This window comes from Durio zibethinus, chromosome 10 (genome assembly GCF_047325235.1).
Source record: "Durio zibethinus cultivar Kanyao isolate XHJ-2024 chromosome 10, ASM4732523v1, whole genome shotgun sequence".
In the NCBI taxonomy this organism is placed as follows: domain Eukaryota; kingdom Viridiplantae; phylum Streptophyta; class Magnoliopsida; order Malvales; family Malvaceae; genus Durio; species Durio zibethinus.
Window position 1 is genome coordinate 4,268,601 of NC_143171.1, and position 19,113 is coordinate 4,287,713.

The 19,113-nt window shown below is 30.1% G+C and overlaps 2 protein-coding genes and 1 pseudogene across 10 annotated transcripts; all 3 read left to right on the forward strand.

Annotated features, from left to right (window-relative positions):
* The first annotated feature begins 3,235 nt into the window (after positions 1 to 3,235).
* LOC111293158 (serine carboxypeptidase-like 18) lies at positions 3,236 to 13,494 on the forward strand. 8 transcript variants are annotated; one of them, XR_016345605.1, is made up of 15 exons: positions 3,236 to 3,450; positions 3,536 to 3,672; positions 3,835 to 3,911; positions 4,008 to 4,130; positions 4,284 to 4,386; positions 4,472 to 4,509; positions 4,628 to 4,729; positions 4,881 to 4,967; positions 5,090 to 5,245; positions 5,331 to 5,402; positions 5,477 to 5,595; positions 5,673 to 5,786; positions 5,911 to 5,956; positions 6,040 to 6,305; positions 6,550 to 6,998. XR_016345605.1 is itself a non-coding variant. In XM_089766498.1 (15 exons), the coding sequence occupies exons 1-14, from the start codon at positions 3,278 to 3,280 to the stop codon at positions 6,121 to 6,123; spliced, it is 1,431 nt and encodes a 476-aa protein (XP_089622624.1). In that variant the 5' UTR covers positions 3,236 to 3,277; the 3' UTR covers positions 6,124 to 6,166; positions 13,382 to 13,494. The 8 variants fall into 8 exon arrangements, 7 of the variants coding, with proteins under 7 accessions (XP_089622624.1, XP_089622622.1, XP_089622626.1 ...); XM_089766498.1 differs by lacking the exon at positions 6,550 to 6,998 and adding an exon at positions 13,382 to 13,494 and having other exon boundaries at positions 6,040 to 6,166; XM_089766496.1 differs by lacking the exon at positions 6,550 to 6,998 and adding an exon at positions 13,393 to 13,494 and having other exon boundaries at positions 6,040 to 6,166.
* Positions 11,858 to 15,716, forward strand: LOC111293159 (serine carboxypeptidase-like 17; annotated as a pseudogene). The gene is made up of 15 exons (XR_016345460.1): positions 11,858 to 12,136; positions 12,281 to 12,418; positions 12,597 to 12,673; positions 12,774 to 12,896; positions 13,049 to 13,151; positions 13,237 to 13,274; positions 13,393 to 13,494; positions 13,647 to 13,733; positions 13,860 to 14,015; positions 14,101 to 14,172; positions 14,247 to 14,365; positions 14,443 to 14,556; positions 14,681 to 14,726; positions 14,810 to 14,936; positions 15,345 to 15,716. The product of XR_016345460.1 is annotated as a serine carboxypeptidase-like 17 (transcript).
* A 163-nt stretch (positions 15,717 to 15,879) lies between these two features.
* Positions 15,880 to 19,113, forward strand: LOC149516365 (uncharacterized). The gene is made up of 3 exons (XM_089766240.1): positions 15,880 to 15,967; positions 16,583 to 16,733; positions 18,336 to 19,113. The coding sequence occupies exons 1-3, from the start codon at positions 15,880 to 15,882 to the stop codon at positions 19,105 to 19,107; spliced, it is 1,011 nt and encodes a 336-aa protein (XP_089622366.1). The 3' UTR covers positions 19,108 to 19,113.

The window sequence follows — 19,113 nt, forward strand, 5'->3', positions numbered from 1 at the left end:
GGGTAGAAAGTTGAAGTGAAAATTGAAAGAAACGACCTTTTTTTTTCCCCTTTAAGTGGCCTGTTTGTAGGAAAAGTGGAAAAGTAGAAGGAGGCGAAAAAAGAAAGTAGAAGGGGCTTGTTTGCAAGTGGTCTATTTGTTTTCCAACAATTGATTTGAAACTAAAATTGGCCGAAAGAAGAAACAATTGCAACTAAAAAAAGTCCTGTTATTGTAGTACACAAGCTTTTGCAAGTGTTGCTAGTCCAGCCGTCCTACCCAAAAGACAGACATCGATATGAAAGGAAAGAGGGCCCAGCTCCTAACAGGAGGGGCCACCAAATTGACCATGGTTTTATCCTTTCAGGCTCAGCCTTTAATTCCTCAAAAAAGCGTAGGAACCTTGATGTTGTACTCAGGAGTGCATCGAAGCTCTACTCCAATGACGGCCACAAGAAAGCAGAACGTCGTATCAATACTTCCCTGGGAAAATTAAGCGCAAAGGGAGAAACTAGCTCGTATGATAAATGAGTGTCATTATTGGTGTAGGGGTGTTAATGGATGGGATTTAGGTAAGGTAAATTATTTTTTTATTTTTATTTTTATATTTAATAAATATTTTAAATTTATCTTTATTTTTATTTTTATAAATACGTAAATTTTTCGTACTCATAATTTAAAAAAAATAAAAACAAAATTTTATTTTTTTATTTTTATCTTATATATTTAGATAATTTTTTATAAATATATATAAATATATTTTTAATAAAAATATATTAATTTTAATTAATTTAAAATAATAATTTATATTATTTAATAAAAAATCTATTTACTAAATATATATATATATAAATATATATATAAGGTATAGATATAAAACGAGTACTATAATACCCATCCCTATCCTTATCCTCAATAAAAATTTAAAATCATATCCATCGTTATCTCCATGTTAATAATATAATATCCTTCCTCATTTTCATTCAGATAAAAAATCAAGTTTTTATTAGGTACAAATAAAATTGACATCCCATATTGGACTAACAGGCACCATTAATGATTTATTATAGGTTAAATTATGTGAGAGGTTTTTGTATTTTGTAAAAATTTAGATAATTTTTATATTGTAATTCATATAAATTTAGTTACCTATTATTTTAATTTGATAATTTTAATCCCATTAAATTATTACCGTCAATAATGTTGATGTAATCGTTGATTTGATGATATAGACATTAATTTTTTTGATACGACGATAACTTACTGATGTGATAACTTGAATAAATAAAATCAATTATTAAATTATGTAAATAATTTTTGTATTCATATAAAATTTAAATTTTAGTTTTCATATTCGTACCAAATTTAATTTAATATTTTAAAACATAAAAAAATTTTGTATGTTAGAGGAACTAGAAAAATTTAATTCCATAAATATAAAAATATTTTTTGAAATATATTAGTTTTTATTGTATATAATTAATTATTAATAATATCATATGAATAACAATATTTTATCTTTTATATTAATTAATTATAATATTAATAATTTAAATTAATATATCAAAATTAATATTATTTTAATTAATTTAAATATATCATATAACAAAATTTATAATGAACCAAACTCTTGAATATATTTACATTTGTAATTAATTTGAAATAGACTGTGAATGAAATGATGATTCCATTCAATAAAATAAAATAAAATATTTAAACTTAAATTCTTGTGAAGGACAAGTTTTTATCCATTTGAAATACGAATTTTGAATCTTAATAAAACGAAAGAAAAAAATAATTTATTTGATAAATCAAAATATCAATATCGTGTATTATAATAACAACTTTTAATTTTTTTTATCTTTACAAAAAAAATTTATCTAAATAATTATATTAAATTAAATAATAAGATTAATTTTAATGCCAATGCACATTAAGTTTGGTAAATTACTTTAATGTATTTAGAATCTTAAATCTATATTTGATTATAAAAAATCATTTAAATAGGGTTTAATTTGAAGAAATAAAATCGTAATTTGATAGATAATTTTATCTTTATGGAATGTAATTATAATCCTAATTTATTTAATAAATTAATAAAGAATAATAGTTTTAATAAAAATAGATAGTGACATATTTGTATTTGATAAATTTATGATAAATTTTTAATAGATTGGTATAAATATTGTTTTCATATGATCGTAATATATTATAATTATAATAAAAAAGTATCACAAAACTAGTAACAGATTTATATTTTATGACAGAATATAACAAAAAAATAATGATAGAACTAGTAACATTATTTTACATAATTGACAAAAATTTGAGATAAATATAGTGACAATATATGAAAATTATGATAGAATATTATGATATATTTTTTAATATTGTGATATAATACTATGAGAAATTATTGTGGTAATTTTTGAAATTTAATATTTGAAAAACTAAAAATTTTCTAAAATTAAAAATATTTTTTATATTAAAAAAATTAAATTTCAAATTTCGTATGAATATAAGGACTAAATTTTAAATTTTTTGCTAGTATAAAGACTAAAATTTCAAATTTTATATGAGTTCATAAACAATTTGTATAATTTAACAATTGATTTTATTAATCTCAATTATCATATTAATAAATTAATATCACATCAACAAAGTCAACAATTATATCAATATTTTTAACAATAAAAAATTGAGAGAGTTAGTGATTAAATTATAATTGTCAAATCAAAATAATATAAGGACTAAATTTGTATTAATTGTAATATAAATACTAAATTTTAAATTTTTAGAAAGTATAATAATTTCTACCTAAGTTACTTTTATTACAAGGATATCAATCTTATTCATTTTTAATGAAAAAATTTGACTTTTTATTCAAACAGAGATGAAAATAAATATTATATTATGAATATCAAGATGTAGATAGATATAATTTTAAATTTTTATTAGGTATAAAAATAGAGTCAAGTAATATAATACTTGTCTCGTATCATACTTTATATATATTTTTATATATTTAATAAACAAATTTTTTATTAAATAATATAAATTATTATTTTAAATTAATTAAAATCAATACATTTCTATTAAAAAAATACATATTAATATAAATTTTTATAAAAAATTATTTAAATATGCAAGAGAAAAAAATAAAATAATTTTTAATTTTTTTAAAAAGTTAAAGATATGAAAATTTACATAATTGCTGACATCACTGCTTTATTAGATTTCTGACTTATCGCTTCAAGATACTTTTGCTAGTTTTAAGCTCTTGTTCCAAATCTATCACATGTTAGTAGAAATTCTAGAGCAGAATCTAGCACGGATGGTTTCAAAGCATTCCCAGTTAGTATGCTTTTACATAGTCTTGGTCATGGTTTGGGATAGGCCTGCAGTTTCTTTTTCAACCATCAGTTCTCTTCCTGGATTTTCTGGTTCACTTCCCTTCAAGCTTGAAACAAGGTGAGCTTCTGATTAATAATGGTTTTAAGAATAGTGCTGGACGACCTAGAATTGTCATTATTGGTTAATCTTAATTGTGTCTCAGATACATAGGGGTGGGAGATGTGGAATTCTTCTACTATTTTATTGAATCAGAAAGGAATCCAGCGGAGGATCCTGTCGTGCTGTGGCTCACTGGCGGACCTGGCTGCACTGCTCTCTCTGGGTTTTTTCTTGAAATAGGTATTTTCTGAATTTTGTTTATATCCGCTATGCTATTCTATATCAAGGAGTTATGGACGGGTTTTTTTTTTTTTCATACTGTCTGACTTAGCTCATTTCCACCCCAATGGAGCCGGCACTAATATGGACATGATATTGATATAATATCTGATTTCATTTTAGGCCCCTTGAAATTTAACATGGTCGAGTACAATGGCAGCTTACCAACTTTTGCTCTGAACCCTTACTCTTGGACAAAGGTGAAATCATTCATGACTATATATAAAAACTCTGGGAGTTGATTACCGCTTCCTCTACTGATCTTCGATTTGTGAACGTCCTTGACAACTGTTTAGGTTGCAAACATAATCTTCCTAGATGCACCTGTTGGCACAGGATTTTCTTATTCAAGGACTTTCCAAGGTTTCAAGACCGGGGATAAGAAATTTGCTAATGATGGGTACAATTTTATGAGGAAGGTAAAGGCACATCTTTACTTCTTAACTGCGTTTAATGTTAATTGCGAATATCTCTTGTGCATAAAGATACCATATAATGTGCTTACATGTCTCCACAATTACTTTTTCTTTTTCTTCCTTTGCCTACTTAGTATATGATTCCTGTCTATTCAGTGGTTGCAAAGTCATCCCAAATTCATCACAAATCCATTCTATCTTGCTGGTGACTCATACGCTGGGAAGATTGTTCCCATAATTGCTCAAGCAATATCAGATGGTAACTCTGTGTTCATCCAGTTAAAACTTGTTCTTATCTATTGTTAAAAAAAGGGCCAATGACCAGGTTACTCATGCTGCTTCAGGTACTGAAGAAAGGGGCATTCCAGCAATTAATCTCAAAGTAAGTGATCCAATATAAAATTCTTGATTACTATGCTGACTTTTTTGCCTTACAATTGTCTTTATGACATGGAGTACGTGGATTCCAGAATGCTAAAACATATTCAGCAATTTTGCAGGGTTATTTGATTGGTAATCCAAGAACAGATTGGAGAGTTGAGGACAACTCAAAGATTTCATTTTATCATCGTATGGCACTTATCTCTGATGAACTTTATGAGGTCATTGGACAAAACCCTTGTTTTAATGCTTCTGAATAACATAAATAGATGAACATCTAGGTTGAAACTTACAGTTACTATTCCCTTAATTCTAAGTGGTTCTTCAATGAAAAATATATATAAATACATGTTCAGTGAGCCTTTTTTGCAGTCAGCCAAAAGGAATTGTAAAGAAAATTATATAGAAGTGGACGTCAGCAATCTATTGTGCGCAAAAGATCTTCAAGCTATCTCAGAGGTAGAAAAGAATGAGTAACTGTTGTTTTTTTGTTTTAATTTTATTATAGAATCACTATAATTATTTTCCTGAAATATTTCTTGGTGTTGACAAGAAAAGTTTAACAAGTTTTCCTTTTATAGTGCACTGCAGACATAAATGTACCACACATCCTGGAGCATAACTGCCCTTCTGACTTTAGAGCATTGGGTAGTTTAGACAATAAACGGAAATATTTCCTAGAAACACATGAAGACAACCTGCGTGTGCTAGCTGAGTTCCCCAAATTTGGATGTCGTGTAATGTCTTCCACTTGCTATCTTTCGTACATAACTTATGTAAATCCTTTTAGATAATTGAGCTATTGGTGAAACCTTGTTACAGAACTACAATTGTTACCTATGCAAGGTTTGGGCAACTGATATCAGTGTCCAGAAAGCACTCCATATCAGAAAGGTAAGAGTAGAAGCCCAACACCAACCAAGGAACTAGCTAAGTTGGAGTAATGTAATCTTGACATTGATTACCAGGGAACAGTCAGAGAATGGGTAAGATGTAACAACAGCTTACTTTGTGATAAAGATGTTGAGAATGCTGTAGGCTATCATCTCTTTCTCAATACAAAAGGTTACAGGGCTCTAATATACAGGTCTTTTGCTGGCATACTCTGTCCTCCTTTTTCCCCTTCTTTATGGGGATGCTTGCTGACTAGAAATTTCTTTACAGTGGTGATCATGACTCAGGTGTTCCGTATGTGGGAACTGAAACATGGATTAAGTCCCTGAATTTCTCAATCGTTGATGATTGGAGGCCATGGTTTGTTGATGGTCAAGTTGCAGGGTAAGCTTACAACTGTAAATGGATTTTGTTTCCCGTGTAGCCTGGATTTCACTTTGCTGTAAAGTGTAAAGGAGTATCTTGATTTTTTTTCTGATGCTTTGCTCTGCTTAAATTTTCTGTGTAGATACTCAAGGGAATATGAAAACAACTTCACCTTTGCGACCATAAAGGCAAGAGTTCCAATATTTCTGATGGTATTATTTACTACCTAGTCAATTGAAGAAAATGAATTGTGACAGTTTCTTTTTTGCAGGGAGGGGGTCACACAGCTCCAGAGTTCAACCCTAAGGAATGCTTTGGCATGTTCAAGAGATGGATTTCCCCTGAACGATTGTGATCAACTGCTAGTTCCTAGCTGATCTTGAAGACCTGAAACCCTGGTGTGTGTTGCAATTATACCGACCAATTAAGCTATGCCGGATTTGTTGCCTTTCCTTTGAATGTATGTGATCAACTGCTAATTCCTAGTTGGTCTTGACGACTGGAAAACCTGGTGCATGTTGCAATTATATTGACCATGTAAGCTATGCTGGATTTTTTGCCTTTCCCTTGAATGTTTGTGATCAACTGCTAGTTCCTAGTTGGTCTTTAAGACATGAAAACCTTGTGCCCATTGCAATGATATTATGCTGGATTTGTTGAGTTATTGAGGCACATATCTTTACATGTGGTTGGTAGAACATTGGACTCAGTTATTTCATCGTATGGTCATTTTTTGTTTTTTTTTTTGGATAGTGTTTTCCTAAATGCCAGCTTGTTTTAGATTTGCAGTCCCATTCTCATGGGTTAACTCCTTAGAAGCCTGAGTTTGGAATCCCTCCTTCTATCAGATAACAAACGGATTTGGCATAGTGCTTTCTAAAAGCAGTCAGATTGCAATTGGGGAAATAAGCTTTCCCCTTCAACCAGAAAGTTGGTGTGGCTGTGGGCATTGGGCAGCAAAATTAGTTCCTTGTAGTCAAATTGTCCTTGGCTAATGGCAAGGCTACATTTGAATGGTCAGCCTCACAAATTTTGAAATTGGACATAAAGAAATGAACAACATCTCTCCGTCTTCTCTTTCTAATTTCGGAAATTGATACATCTTAGTAACTTGGTATGGATAGAAAATCCACAATCATCGTTTTATTTTGTCTTCCTTTCACTTTCTCTGCAACAAAGTAACATAATTTTCTTCTCTTCCACCGCCCAGTTGATTGTCTTGACTAGGAAAGCAATAAATGAAAGCATAATGTTGTAACCAACCAGGAATTATATTTACAAGTATAACTTCCTCACAAGATCAGCACACATGAAAAAAATCCCTCATGCATAAACAAGTGGAGAATCCTCCCGTGCTGTGGCTCACTGGAGACCCTGGCTGCACTACTGTTTCTGGGGTTTTTCTTGAAATAGGTCATTTATGATTGTTTCCGCTGTTCTACGTCAGGAAGTTATGAGACGTTGTTTTCAATTTATCTTACAACTTAAGAGGCTCATTTCCACCGTAATGGAGCTTGCGCTAAAATGTGACATGATGTTAATGTAGTATCTGATTCATTTTAGACCCCTTGCAATTTAACTTCTTCGAGTAAAATATGGCAGATTACCAACTTTTGCTCTGATCCCTTACTCATGGACAAAGGTGAAATCATTCATGACTATATATAATAGCTGTATGAGCATACAATATGCAGCTTCCACTTGCTAGTACTTGATTTGTGAAAATCCTTGATAATTACATTTTAGGTTGCAATTATAATCTTCCTAGATGCACGTGTTTGCACTGGATTCTCTTATTCAAGGACCTTGTAAGGTTTCAAGACCTGGGATATTAAATGTGCTATTAGCAGTTATAATTTTCTGAGGAAGACGTAGACAGATCACAACTGCATTTGATGTTAACTGCTAATATCTCTTGGACATAAATATATACCGCATACTGTTCTCATTGCAAAAACGTCAATAAATTTTATGAGTCTGTCCCTTATTATCAAAAATTTATATTGATCTCATATTTATAAGTGATGGATTTTTATATTTTTTTTATTATGATTAAAAAATTATAATAAAAATAATGACAGGTGAAATGCAATCCATTTCATGCCAGGAAGCAGAGTAAAAAAATAATCTGTTCATACAGAGAGTATTTTATCTCTAATCTAAATAAACATGGTGCAGGTGATTCTGGTGAAGTCCAAGTAAGAAAGTTGACGAGATTTATGCTATTTTTTTCCCCTTAATACTCCCCGATCAGTTGTAAAAGCAGGTTCATGCGGTTCATGAAATTATTTCAGTATTCTACTAAAGTTTCCATTTCACATTGCAAAAAATCTAGGCAGCATTGTATTGTCACATGAGATAAGGTTGGGAGGCCCTAACGGAGGGACTGCATTAATTCTGACTATATTAATTCTGCCTTCTTTGCCGGACCAAGGAAACGGTTTCAAAATTCAAAGCTGGTCGCAATCTTGACGTGTTTTCTTATCAGATAATTAATACTTTATTTGATGAATAATGATATTAATTTTGATAAAATTAAAAATAATAATAAAAGTAAGATTAATTATTATAATAGTAAATTAAAATTAATGATGAAAATATATATTTAAATATAAATACAACAATAATGATAAAATGAATTATAAAAAAAAAGATTATTAAGAATATTAAATAAAAATTATATATAATAATAAGATTTTAAATTATTTATTATATAGAATTTGTTTAAATTATTTATTAATGTATTGTATAATAAAACTAGTTTTTTATCCGTACCATGTAGGGGATTTTAAAATTATTTTTAATAATTAAAAAAATTTTATTAACCTTAATCAAGATTTTTCAAAAGCAAAGTTTAGTTTTAAATAAATTAAGATTTTTATTATTGGTTTATATTTTTTTTTAGTGTTAAAAATGTTGTTATTTACACTTTTAGATTTCTCATGTAATGTTGGTACAATTTCTTTAGGGTTTATATTCTTTTTATGCTTTATTGTACTCTTAATTGTAGTTAGATATTTATAATCATTTCACTAATTTTAATAAAATTTTACTTTGACTTAATAAAAAAAATAGTCAAGATTAATAATTGTTTATATGTTGATATGAATATATAAAAAATATATCATTTGATTAAATTGTAAAAGACATTTATGTTAGCAAAATATTCTTAAATTATTAAATCTTATAAAGCTAAACCAAAAATAAAACATCAAATAAAAATAAAAATAATAATAATAATATATGATTGAACTACAAAACATAATTATTAATTTGCTCATAACCATTTACCTTTTATTAGTTTTTTTTTTTAACATATATACTTTAACATATATAATTGTTTTTTTTATTAAAATATAAACCAAATATATAAATTGAGAATAATAAATAATTTAGATGTCTTATACTTATGCATAGCAAATATCCGGTTTAACTAAATATATATATATATATATATAAACATATGATCCTATATTATTTTAGAGTAAATCAAATCTAAATACATATATCATATAACGCAAACAAAACCAATTAATAAGTTAGAAAAAACAAACAAATATAGGAAAATAAAAAAATATATAATATAAAAAAGTAATGAACTATACCTATTACATAGTTGAAACCCAACCAAATATGCTCTCATTTTCTTTTCATTATTGAAATCTAAAAACAAAAACAAAAATCAATATTAAAAAAAAATCCAACACCATCAAAAACTTATTTTTTAAACTAAAAAATAAAAATAAAAGAATAATAATGACATAAAATGAATTTACTTTTTTATGAGTATGATGAGTTTATTATTCTTTCTAACTTTTGTTCATTTCTATCAAAACTCATAAATCATAATCGTTAAATAAAAAAATTGTATTCTTCAATTTCTAATTATAATAATAACAAATAAAATAACATTGGTTAAAAGATGATACACTCACTTTATGAGTTCTTTATTTTTATTTTGAGATTTTGATTTCACAAATAAAAATTTATCAAGCTCTCTCTCTCTCTCTCACACACACACACATATATATATATATAGAGAGAGAGAGAGAGAGTGTTATGATTAAATTTAAAGAGAAAAAGATAAAATATGATTTAATATATTTAAATCTAAAATTTATGTAAAATTTATAATTTTTGATAGAGTTTGATTTGAATTTAAATAGATAAAAAATATTAAATTTATATAATTTATTAAAAAAATTATTTGACAGCAAATAAAAGTTTATTAAGCCTATATATATTTGGAATTATGATTAAATTAAAAAAGAAAGGTAATTTAAAATTTAATATATTTAAATTTAAAATTTATGTAAAATTTTTAATATTTTATAGATTTTGATTTGATTAAATATACAAATTGAACTATATATATTTATTTATACATATACATATGAACCAACTTTTTTTAGAATAAATCAAATCTAAATGTATATATCATATAATGTAAATAAAACTAAGTAAAAAGTTGGAAGAAACAAACAAATAGAGGAAAAAAATAATAAAAAAAAGAAATAGAATAGGAAAAAAATAATGAATTATACCTATTGCCTAGTTGAAACCAATCTAAATGTGTGATCATTTTTCTTTCATTATTGAAATTAAAAAAAAAAATCAATATTACAAAAACAAAGAAAAAATAATCCAACACCATCACAAACTTATTTTTAAAACTAAAATAATAATAATAATAAAAGAAATAAAAAAAAATGAAGGTATAAAATGAATTTACTTGTTTATAAGTATGATGTTGTTATTATTCTTTTTAATTTTTATCCATTCTTATCAAAACTCATAAACCATAAATGTTAAATAAAAGAAAAGATTGTATTCTTCAAAATTTAATTCTAATAACAACGAATAAAATAATATTGGTTAGGGGTGACGCGATCATTTTATAAACTCTTTATTTTTATTTTGAAATTTTTATTTTGAAAATTTGACTTTAACAAATAAAAATTTATTAAGCTTACACATACACATAATTTATATAAGTAAAGCTATAATTAAATTTGAAAAGAAAAGATAAATTATGATTTAATATATTTAAATTCAAAATTTATGTAAAATTTTTAATTTTTGATAAAGTTTTATTTGAATTGAAATAGTGATAAAAATATTTAATTTATATAATTTATTAAATAAAATTAATTGAAAGCAAATAAAAATTTATTAAACTTATATATATTTGGAATTATTATTAAATTAAAAAAATTTATAATTTAATATATTTAAATTTAAAATTTATGTAAAATTTTTAATATTTTATAATTTAAATTTAAATAATTATTTAAGCATATTAAATTTACATAATTATCCAAATATATTAAATTTAAATAAATTATTAAATAAAATTACTTAATAAATAATATAATATAAATATTATTTTACCTATCATAAAAAAAATTATCCACTTAGACATTCATATCACCACATCTTAATCGGTAAGCGTTATATCATGTAATATAATATATATTAGATTTATTTATTATATTAAATTAATAAAATTATTTTATAATTAAAAAATAAAATTAAAAGTTGTTTTTGAATTTAGAATAACAGGATGAGGACAAAAATGAAAAAACAAAAAGTTAAAGTTAGCAAAAAAAATTCGATGACCAACTGCCACCGATCTCACTGCGCTGCAAACCCATTTAAACCTCAACCAATCAGTCGGCATTGAAATTCACTGCAACCGAACCTCCGCCTCGGGCGGAGGTTCATTAGCAACCCAAATGCACCCTAAGCCAGGAATAATCATAAATCACAACCGTCCAATATACAATGTCTCCTCTCTCAATAAAAAAAAAAGAGTAGGTTAATAGAAAATAATAATAATAATAAAAGAGATGGAAGGTCCAACGTAAAGCAAGTCATCATTTTTTATGAATTGAAAGGGTAAGCAAAGTTGAACTGGGCCAAGAGACGACTGTGAATGAGGCAATCAGTGTCCAATGGAGGTGCCTTTACATCAGTTGGTAGGACATCGTTCTTACAATTATTTCATGATGGGTATTTTATTTTGCCGATTGTCCGTTAGATATGACTACGAACATGATTATAATATAAAAATCTGAAAATGGGTAATGCTCTACCCTACCTATAGCCAGTTACGTTCCTACTTTGTTACATCTCAGACTTTTCACTTCAAGATCCTTTTGCAAGTTTTAAGCTCTTGTTCCAAATTTAGCTCATATGTTAGTAGAAATTCTAGTGCAGAATCTAGCAAGGATGGTTTCAAAGTATTTCCAGTTAGTATGCTTTTACATAGTCTTGGTCATGGTTTGGTGTAGGCCTGCAGTTTCTTTTTCAACCATCAGTTCTCTTCCTGGATTTTCTGGTTCACTTCCCTTCAAGCTTGAAACAGGGTGGGCTTCTCATACTCTTATTTATGCTAATGTTTTCCTTTTACTTCTTATCATGTTTTTCCCCTCGGATTAATAATGCTTTTAAGAATAGTGCTGGACGACCTAGAATCATGTCATTATTGGTTAATCTTAATTGTGTCTCAGATACATAGGGGTGGGAGATGTGGAATCCTTCTACTATTTTATTGAATTCGGAAAGGAATCCGGCAGAGGATCCTCTCGTGCTGTGGCTCACTGGCGGACCTGGCTGCGGTGCTCTCTCTGGGTTTTTTCTTGAAATAGGTATTTTCTGAATTTCGTTTATTTCTGCTATGCTATACTATATCAAGGAGTTATAGACTTCGTTTTTTTTTTGTTTCCCCCTTACTGCCTGACTTGCAAGTTACAAGCTCATTTCCACCCCAATGGAGCCTGCACTAATATGGACATGATATTGATATAATATCTGATTTCATTTTAGGCTCCTTGAAATTTAACAAGGTCGAGTACAATGGCAGCTTACCAACTTTTGCTCTGAACCCTTACTCTTGGACAAAGGTGAAATCATTCATGACTATATATAATAGCTCTGGGAATATGTTGATTACAGCTTCCTTTATTGATCTTCGATTTGTGAACGTCCTTGACAACTTTTTAGGTTGCAAACATAATCTTCCTAGATGCACCTGTTGGCACAGGATTTGCTTATTCAAGGACATTCCTAGGTTTCAAGACCGGGGATAAGAAATTTGCTAATGATGGGTACAATTTTATGAGGAAGGCAAAGGCACATCTTTAGTTCTTAACTGCATTTAATGATAGTTGCGAATATCTCTTGTGCATAAAGATACCATATAATCTGCTTACATGTCTCCACAATTACTTTTTCTTTTTCTTCCTTGCCTACTTAGTATATGATTCCTGTCTATTCAGTGGTTGCAAAGTCATCCCAAATTCATCACAAATCCATTCTACCTTGCTGGTGACTCATATGCTGTGAAGATTGTTCCCATAATTGCTCAAGCAATATCAGATGGTAACTATGTGTTCATCCAATTAAAACTTGTTCTTATCTATTGTTAAAAAAGGGGCCAATGACCAGGTTACTCATGCTACTTCAGGAACTGAAGAAGGGAGCATTCCAGCAATCAATCTCAAAGTAAGTGCTCTAATATAAAATTCTTGATTACTATGCTGACTTTTTCGCTTCACAATTGTCTTTATGATATGGAGTACGTGGATTCCAGAATGTTAAAACATATTCAGCAATTTTGCAGGGTTATTTGATTGGTAATCCAAGAACAGATTGGAGAGTTGAGGAAAACTCAAGGATTTCATTTTATCATCGTATGGCACTTATCTCTGATGAACTTTATGAGGTCATTGGACAAAACCCCTTGTTTTAATGCTTCTGAATAACATAAATAGATGAACATCTATGTTGAAACTTAAAGTTATCCATTCCCTTAATTCTAAGTGGTTCTTCAATGAAAAGATATATAAATACATGTTCAGTGAGCATTTTTTGCAGTCAGCCAAAAGGAATTGTAAAGAAAAATATATAGAAGTGAACGCCAGCAATCTATTGTGTGCAAAAGATCTTCAAGCTATCTCAGAGGTAGAAAAGAATGAGTAACTGTTCTTTTTTTTTTTTTTTTAATTTTATTCTAGCATCACTATAATTATTTTCCTGAAATATTTCTTGGGGTTGACTATAAAAGTTTAACAACTTTTCCTTTTATAGTGCACTGCAGACATAAATATACCACACATCGTGGAGCCTCACTGCCCTTCTGACTTTGGAGCATTGGGTAGTTTAGACAATAAACGGAAATATTTCCTAGAAACACGTGAAGACTACCTACATGTGCCAGCTGAGTTCCCCAAATTTGGATGTCACGTAATGTCTTCCACTTGCTATCTTTTGTACATAACTTATGCAAATCCGTTTAGCTAATTGAGCTATTGGTGAAACCTTGTTGCAGAACTACAATTGTTACCTTTGCAAGGTTTGCGCAACTGACGTCAGTGTCCAGAAAGCACTTCATATCAGAAAGGTAAGAGTAGAAGCCTAACACCAACCAAGGAACTAGCTAAGTTGGAGTAATGTAATCTTGACATTGATTACCAGGGAACAGTCAGAGAATGGGTAAGATGCAACAAAAGCTTACTTTATGATCAAGATGTTGAGAATGCTGTAGGCTATCATCTCTTTCTTGATACAAAAGGTTACAGGGCTCTAATATACAAGTCTTTTGCTGGCATACTCTGTCCTCTTTTTTCCCCTTCTTTATGAGGGCGCTTGCTGACTAGAAATTTCTTTACAGCGGTGATCATGACACATTTGTTCTGTATGTGGGTACTGAAACATGGATTAAGTCCCTGAATTTCTCAATTGTTGATGATTGGAGGCCATGGTTTGTTGATGGTCAAGTTGCAGGGTAAGCCTACAACTGTAAATGGATTTTGTTTCCTGTGTAGCCTGAATTTCGCTTTGCTGTAAAGTGTAAAAGAGTATTTTGATCTTTTTTCTGATGCTTTGCTCTGCTTAATTTTTCTGTGTAGGTACTCAAAGGAATATGAAAACAACTTCACGTTTGCAACCATAAAGGCAAGAGTTCCAATATTTCTGATGGTATTATTTACTACCTAGTCAATTGAAGAAAATGACTTGTGACAGTTTCTGTTTTGCAGGGAGGGGGTCACACGGCTCCAGAGTTCAACCCTAAGGAATGCTTTGGCATGTTCAAGAGATGGATTTCCCTTGAACGATTGTGATCAACTGCTAGTTCCTAGCTGGTCTTGAAGACCTGAAACCCTGGTGTGTGTTGCAATTATATTGACCAATTAAGCTATGCCAGATTTTTTGCCTTTCCTTTGAATGTATGTGATCAACTGCTAGTTCCTAGTTGGTCTTGACGACCAGAAAACCTGGTGCATGTTGCAATTATATTGACCATTTAAGCTATGCTGATTTGTTGCCTTTCCCTTGAATGTTTGTGATCAACTGCTAGTTCCTAGTTGGTCTTTAAGACATGAAAACCTTGTGCCCATTGCAATGATATTGATCGATTAAGCTATGCTGGATTTGTTGAGTTATTGAGGCACAGATCTTTACATGTGGTTGGTAGAACATTGGATTCAATTATTTCATCGTATGGTCATTTTCTGTTTTTTTTTTTTTTTTTGATAGTGTTTTCCTAAATGCCAGCTTGTTTTCTATTTGCAGTCCACACTCATGGGTTAATACCTCAGAAGCCTGAGTTTGGAATCCCTCCTTCTATCAGATAACAAGCGGATTTAGCACAGTGCTTTCGGAAAGCAGTCAGATTGCAATTGGGGAAATAAGCTTTCCCCTTTAACCAGAAAGTTGGTGTGGCTGTGGGTATTGGGCAGCAAAATTAGTTCCTTGTAGTCGAATTGTCCTTGGCTAATGGCAAGGCTACATTTGAATGGTCTGCCTCGCAAAAGTTTGAAATTGGACATAAAGAAATGAACAACATCTCTCCATCTTCTCTTTCCAATTTCGTAAATTGATACATCTTAGTAACTTTGTATGGATAGATAATCCACAATCATGGTTTATTTTGTTTTCCTTTCACTTTCTTTCCAGCAAAGTAACATAATTTTCTTCTCTTCCACCTCCCACTTGATTGTCTTGACAAGGAAAGCAATAAATGAAAGCAAAATGTTGTAACCAACCAGGAATTATATTTACAAGTATAACTTCCTCACAAGATCAGCACACATGGATAAAATACCTCATGAATAAACAAGTGGAGGATCCTCCCGTGCTGTGGCTCACTGGAGGCCCTGGCCGCGCTACTGTTTCTGGGATTTTTCTTGAAATAGGTCATTTCTGATTGTTTCCGCTGTTCTATGTCAGGAAGTTATAAGACCTGCTTTTGTCAATCTATCTTACAACTTAGAGGCTCATTTCCACCCTAATGAAGCTTGAACTAAAATGTGACATGATGTTAATGTGGAATCTGATTCATTTTAGACCCCTTGCAATTTAACGTGTTCGAGTAAATTATGGCAGCTTATCAACTTTTGCTCTGATCCCTTACTCATGGACAAAGGTAAAATCATTCATGACTATATATAATAGCTGTATGAGCATACAATATGTAGCTTCCACTTGCTGATGTTTGATTTGCGAACATCATTGATAATTACTTTTTAGGTTGCAAGTATAATCTTCCTAGATGCACATGTTTGCACTGGATTCTCTTATTCAAGGACCATGTAAAGTTTCAAGACCTGGGATATTAAATATGCTATTAGCAGTTATAATTTTCTGAGGAAGATGTAGACAGATCACAGCTGCATTTGATGTTAACTGCTAATATCTCTTGGACATAAATATATACCGCATACTGTTCTTATTGCAAAAACGTCAATAAATTTATCTTCATAAAAGGGAAATGTCTCCTATAATTCTTTCATTTTTCTTATTGAAATCAGTGTATAATTCTTCTGGTTTGTTCAGTGCTGGTGACTCATACTCTGGCATGGTTGCTTCAATAATTGCTCAAGCAATATCAGATGGAAACTATGTGTTCATCCACTTAAAACTTGTGCTTTATCTGTTGTTAACCAAGGGGCAAATGACCAGGTTAGTCATGCTGCTTCAGCAGGTATTCAAGGGCCAAAAGAAAAAATACTTGTACCTTTATTCTCGCTTTCGGTATTGAAAAGTAATAGGAAAAAAACGGTATGAATTCAAAGTTTTCTTGCCTTTCAAAAGCCAGACTAATATACTATGTTGAATTAGTTGTGTTTGGAACTTCATCAGTATTTTGAAGTTAGAATTTGTGCTGTTAGAATTCATCTGTTCCCAAATCACATTCATTTGTTCACTGACAAAAACATTTTCATCACCATGAAAATAAATCCAAATTTACAATGTGGCAAAGAAATCAACTTGAAAATAATCTGATCAAATGTTTTCACTTTTCAACTCTTTTTTACTTTGAATTAATTATTATTGACTAAAATATAAAAAAAAAAATCTTTTTAAAAATTTTGAATGAAGTAGTTTGACAAATCTAATAAAAAATTTACAATAATGAAGATTAAAACTAAAAAAAAAGTTTAATAAAAAAGTCAAATTATTTACAATGTATGTACATGGGACATAGGGGAAAAATGATTTACGATTTTTGCATTAAAAAATAAAATATTAAATTGTTCATTTGCTTATAAGTAACTTAATTGAATTATTGAATTAAAGATTGAAATTAAACATAATATTACGGGATTGTTTTATTTATTCATATTTTATAGATTAGTGTATAAATTCTAATTGATTGAATAATTATGTTGAATCATAACATTAATTATTAATAATAAAAACTATATATGAGTGACATTGAGTAATAATTGTTGTTGGAAACATGTAACATAGCAAATTCTCGCACCATTTGCTATGAGTGCAACACTCCTTGGTGGAGAGTTGCATTTGAAAACCTTCAGTTTGGCAAATAAAAGGAAGGAAGGAAGGAAGGAAGGTGACCCCAAAACAAAAGAAGAAAACGGGCTAAATAAATCAAAAGAATCAGCTTTTCATCTTAATTTGTTACAATGAAGCATATAAGAGTCGGTGATTTCTGGCTCCCAAACCTCATCAGAATCCGTAAAAGCCTCCAACTTCAACTCAAATTGAGACCTGTTTTTTCACTTGCCAACTCAACAAACTCCAATTCTCATGAAACGACAAAAACCCATAAAAAAACTCCAAAACATATTGCATGCACATATGATGTAGTAAATTCATACACCCTATAATCACATATATAATCCTAAATCCTAATTGATGGAGAGTTATACGGAAGGAAAGGAAAAGAAATAACGAAGAAAAGGGGTTAAATAAAAGGAACCGACATGGACATCAGGTTATTTTTTCATCTTTGGTACAAACATACTTACAAGAGTAGAATCGGGGATTTTCATTATACCAAAATCCTTATAAAAAACCCTCTATACTTCATCAAGAATAATACTTGTTTACCCATTTCGGATCAAAACACAACCGAAATCCAGAGAAGTAATTCCAACACGTTGCCATGGTTTCCATTGACACCATCGAGATTGGCCAAGAAATCAATAATCGTTTAGAACAACATTGTTCCTATATCCCATGTGATCTTTTCAACCTAGAATTAAGGTTTCGTTATGTTTCATCTCTTAACTTAGAAACAATCTTAGAAACTTTTAGTCAGTCTCTCATGTATCGTCGTGACATGCTTTTATCTGAAGAATACGGTCCAAACATGGTACTTTCCATGTTTGCCAGCACGGGTGCATCTCTACAGTTCATTCAAACTGTCATTGTTCCTGATATCTTGTCTTTCGTGCGGGAGATTGATAGTGACCCTGTTAATCTTGGACGTAAAATAATAAAATTGATAGTGGAAGTGGTTGTCAAGGTGACTGATAATGAGATTAATCAAGAGGTTACTGATAGTGAGATTGATCAGGAGATGATCACTGATGATGTGATTGATGTGATGACTGATAATGAGATTAATCACGAGTTGACTGATGATAAAGTTGATCATGAGTTGACTGATGATGAAGTTGATCAGGAGTTTACTGGTGATGAGTTTGATCAGGTGGTGACTGATGATGAGGTTGATCAGGAGCTGATTGATGATGAAGTTGATCAGGCGATTGATGAATCATTAAGTACATTGAATTTCAAGCCTGCTAGTAGTTCATCTATTCAAGCTTTGAAAAGGTTTAAATTGGATGATGAAGGTCGCCTACCCTTCAAGAAGAGGAGATTACTCGATGGTTTGAGTTCAAAGAATGAATGTATGATCTGCTTCGATGAGTTCTCTGATGATGACAAGGTTGCCTCGATGCCTTGTGGACATTTTTATCATGATGGTTGCATCGTTCAATGGTTGGAGACCAGTCACTTGTGCCCACTGTGCCGATACCAGATGCCCAGTTTATTCGATTCTGATCTGCTATCCCAGTCGTAATTGAGT

Coding starts and splice junctions, on each gene's coding strand:
- LOC111293158 (XM_089766498.1), top strand. CDS start 3,278: ATGTTAGTAGAAATTCTAGAGCAGAATCTAGCACGGATGGTTTCAAAG. Junction 4,387..4,471: donor TGCTCAAGCAATATCAGATG/GTAACTCTGTGT, acceptor ATGCTGCTTCAG/GTACTGAAGAAAGGGGCATT. Junction 5,596..5,672: donor TACAGGGCTCTAATATACAG/GTCTTTTGCTGG, acceptor ATTTCTTTACAG/TGGTGATCATGACTCAGGTG.
- LOC149516365 (XM_089766240.1), top strand. CDS start 15,880: ATGAATAAACAAGTGGAGGATCCTCCCGTGCTGTGGCTCACTGGAGGC. Junction 15,968..16,582: donor TGGGATTTTTCTTGAAATAG/GTCATTTCTGAT, acceptor TATTGAAATCAG/TGTATAATTCTTCTGGTTTG. Junction 16,734..18,335: donor ACCAAGGGGCAAATGACCAG/GTTAGTCATGCT, acceptor AGAAACTTTTAG/TCAGTCTCTCATGTATCGTC.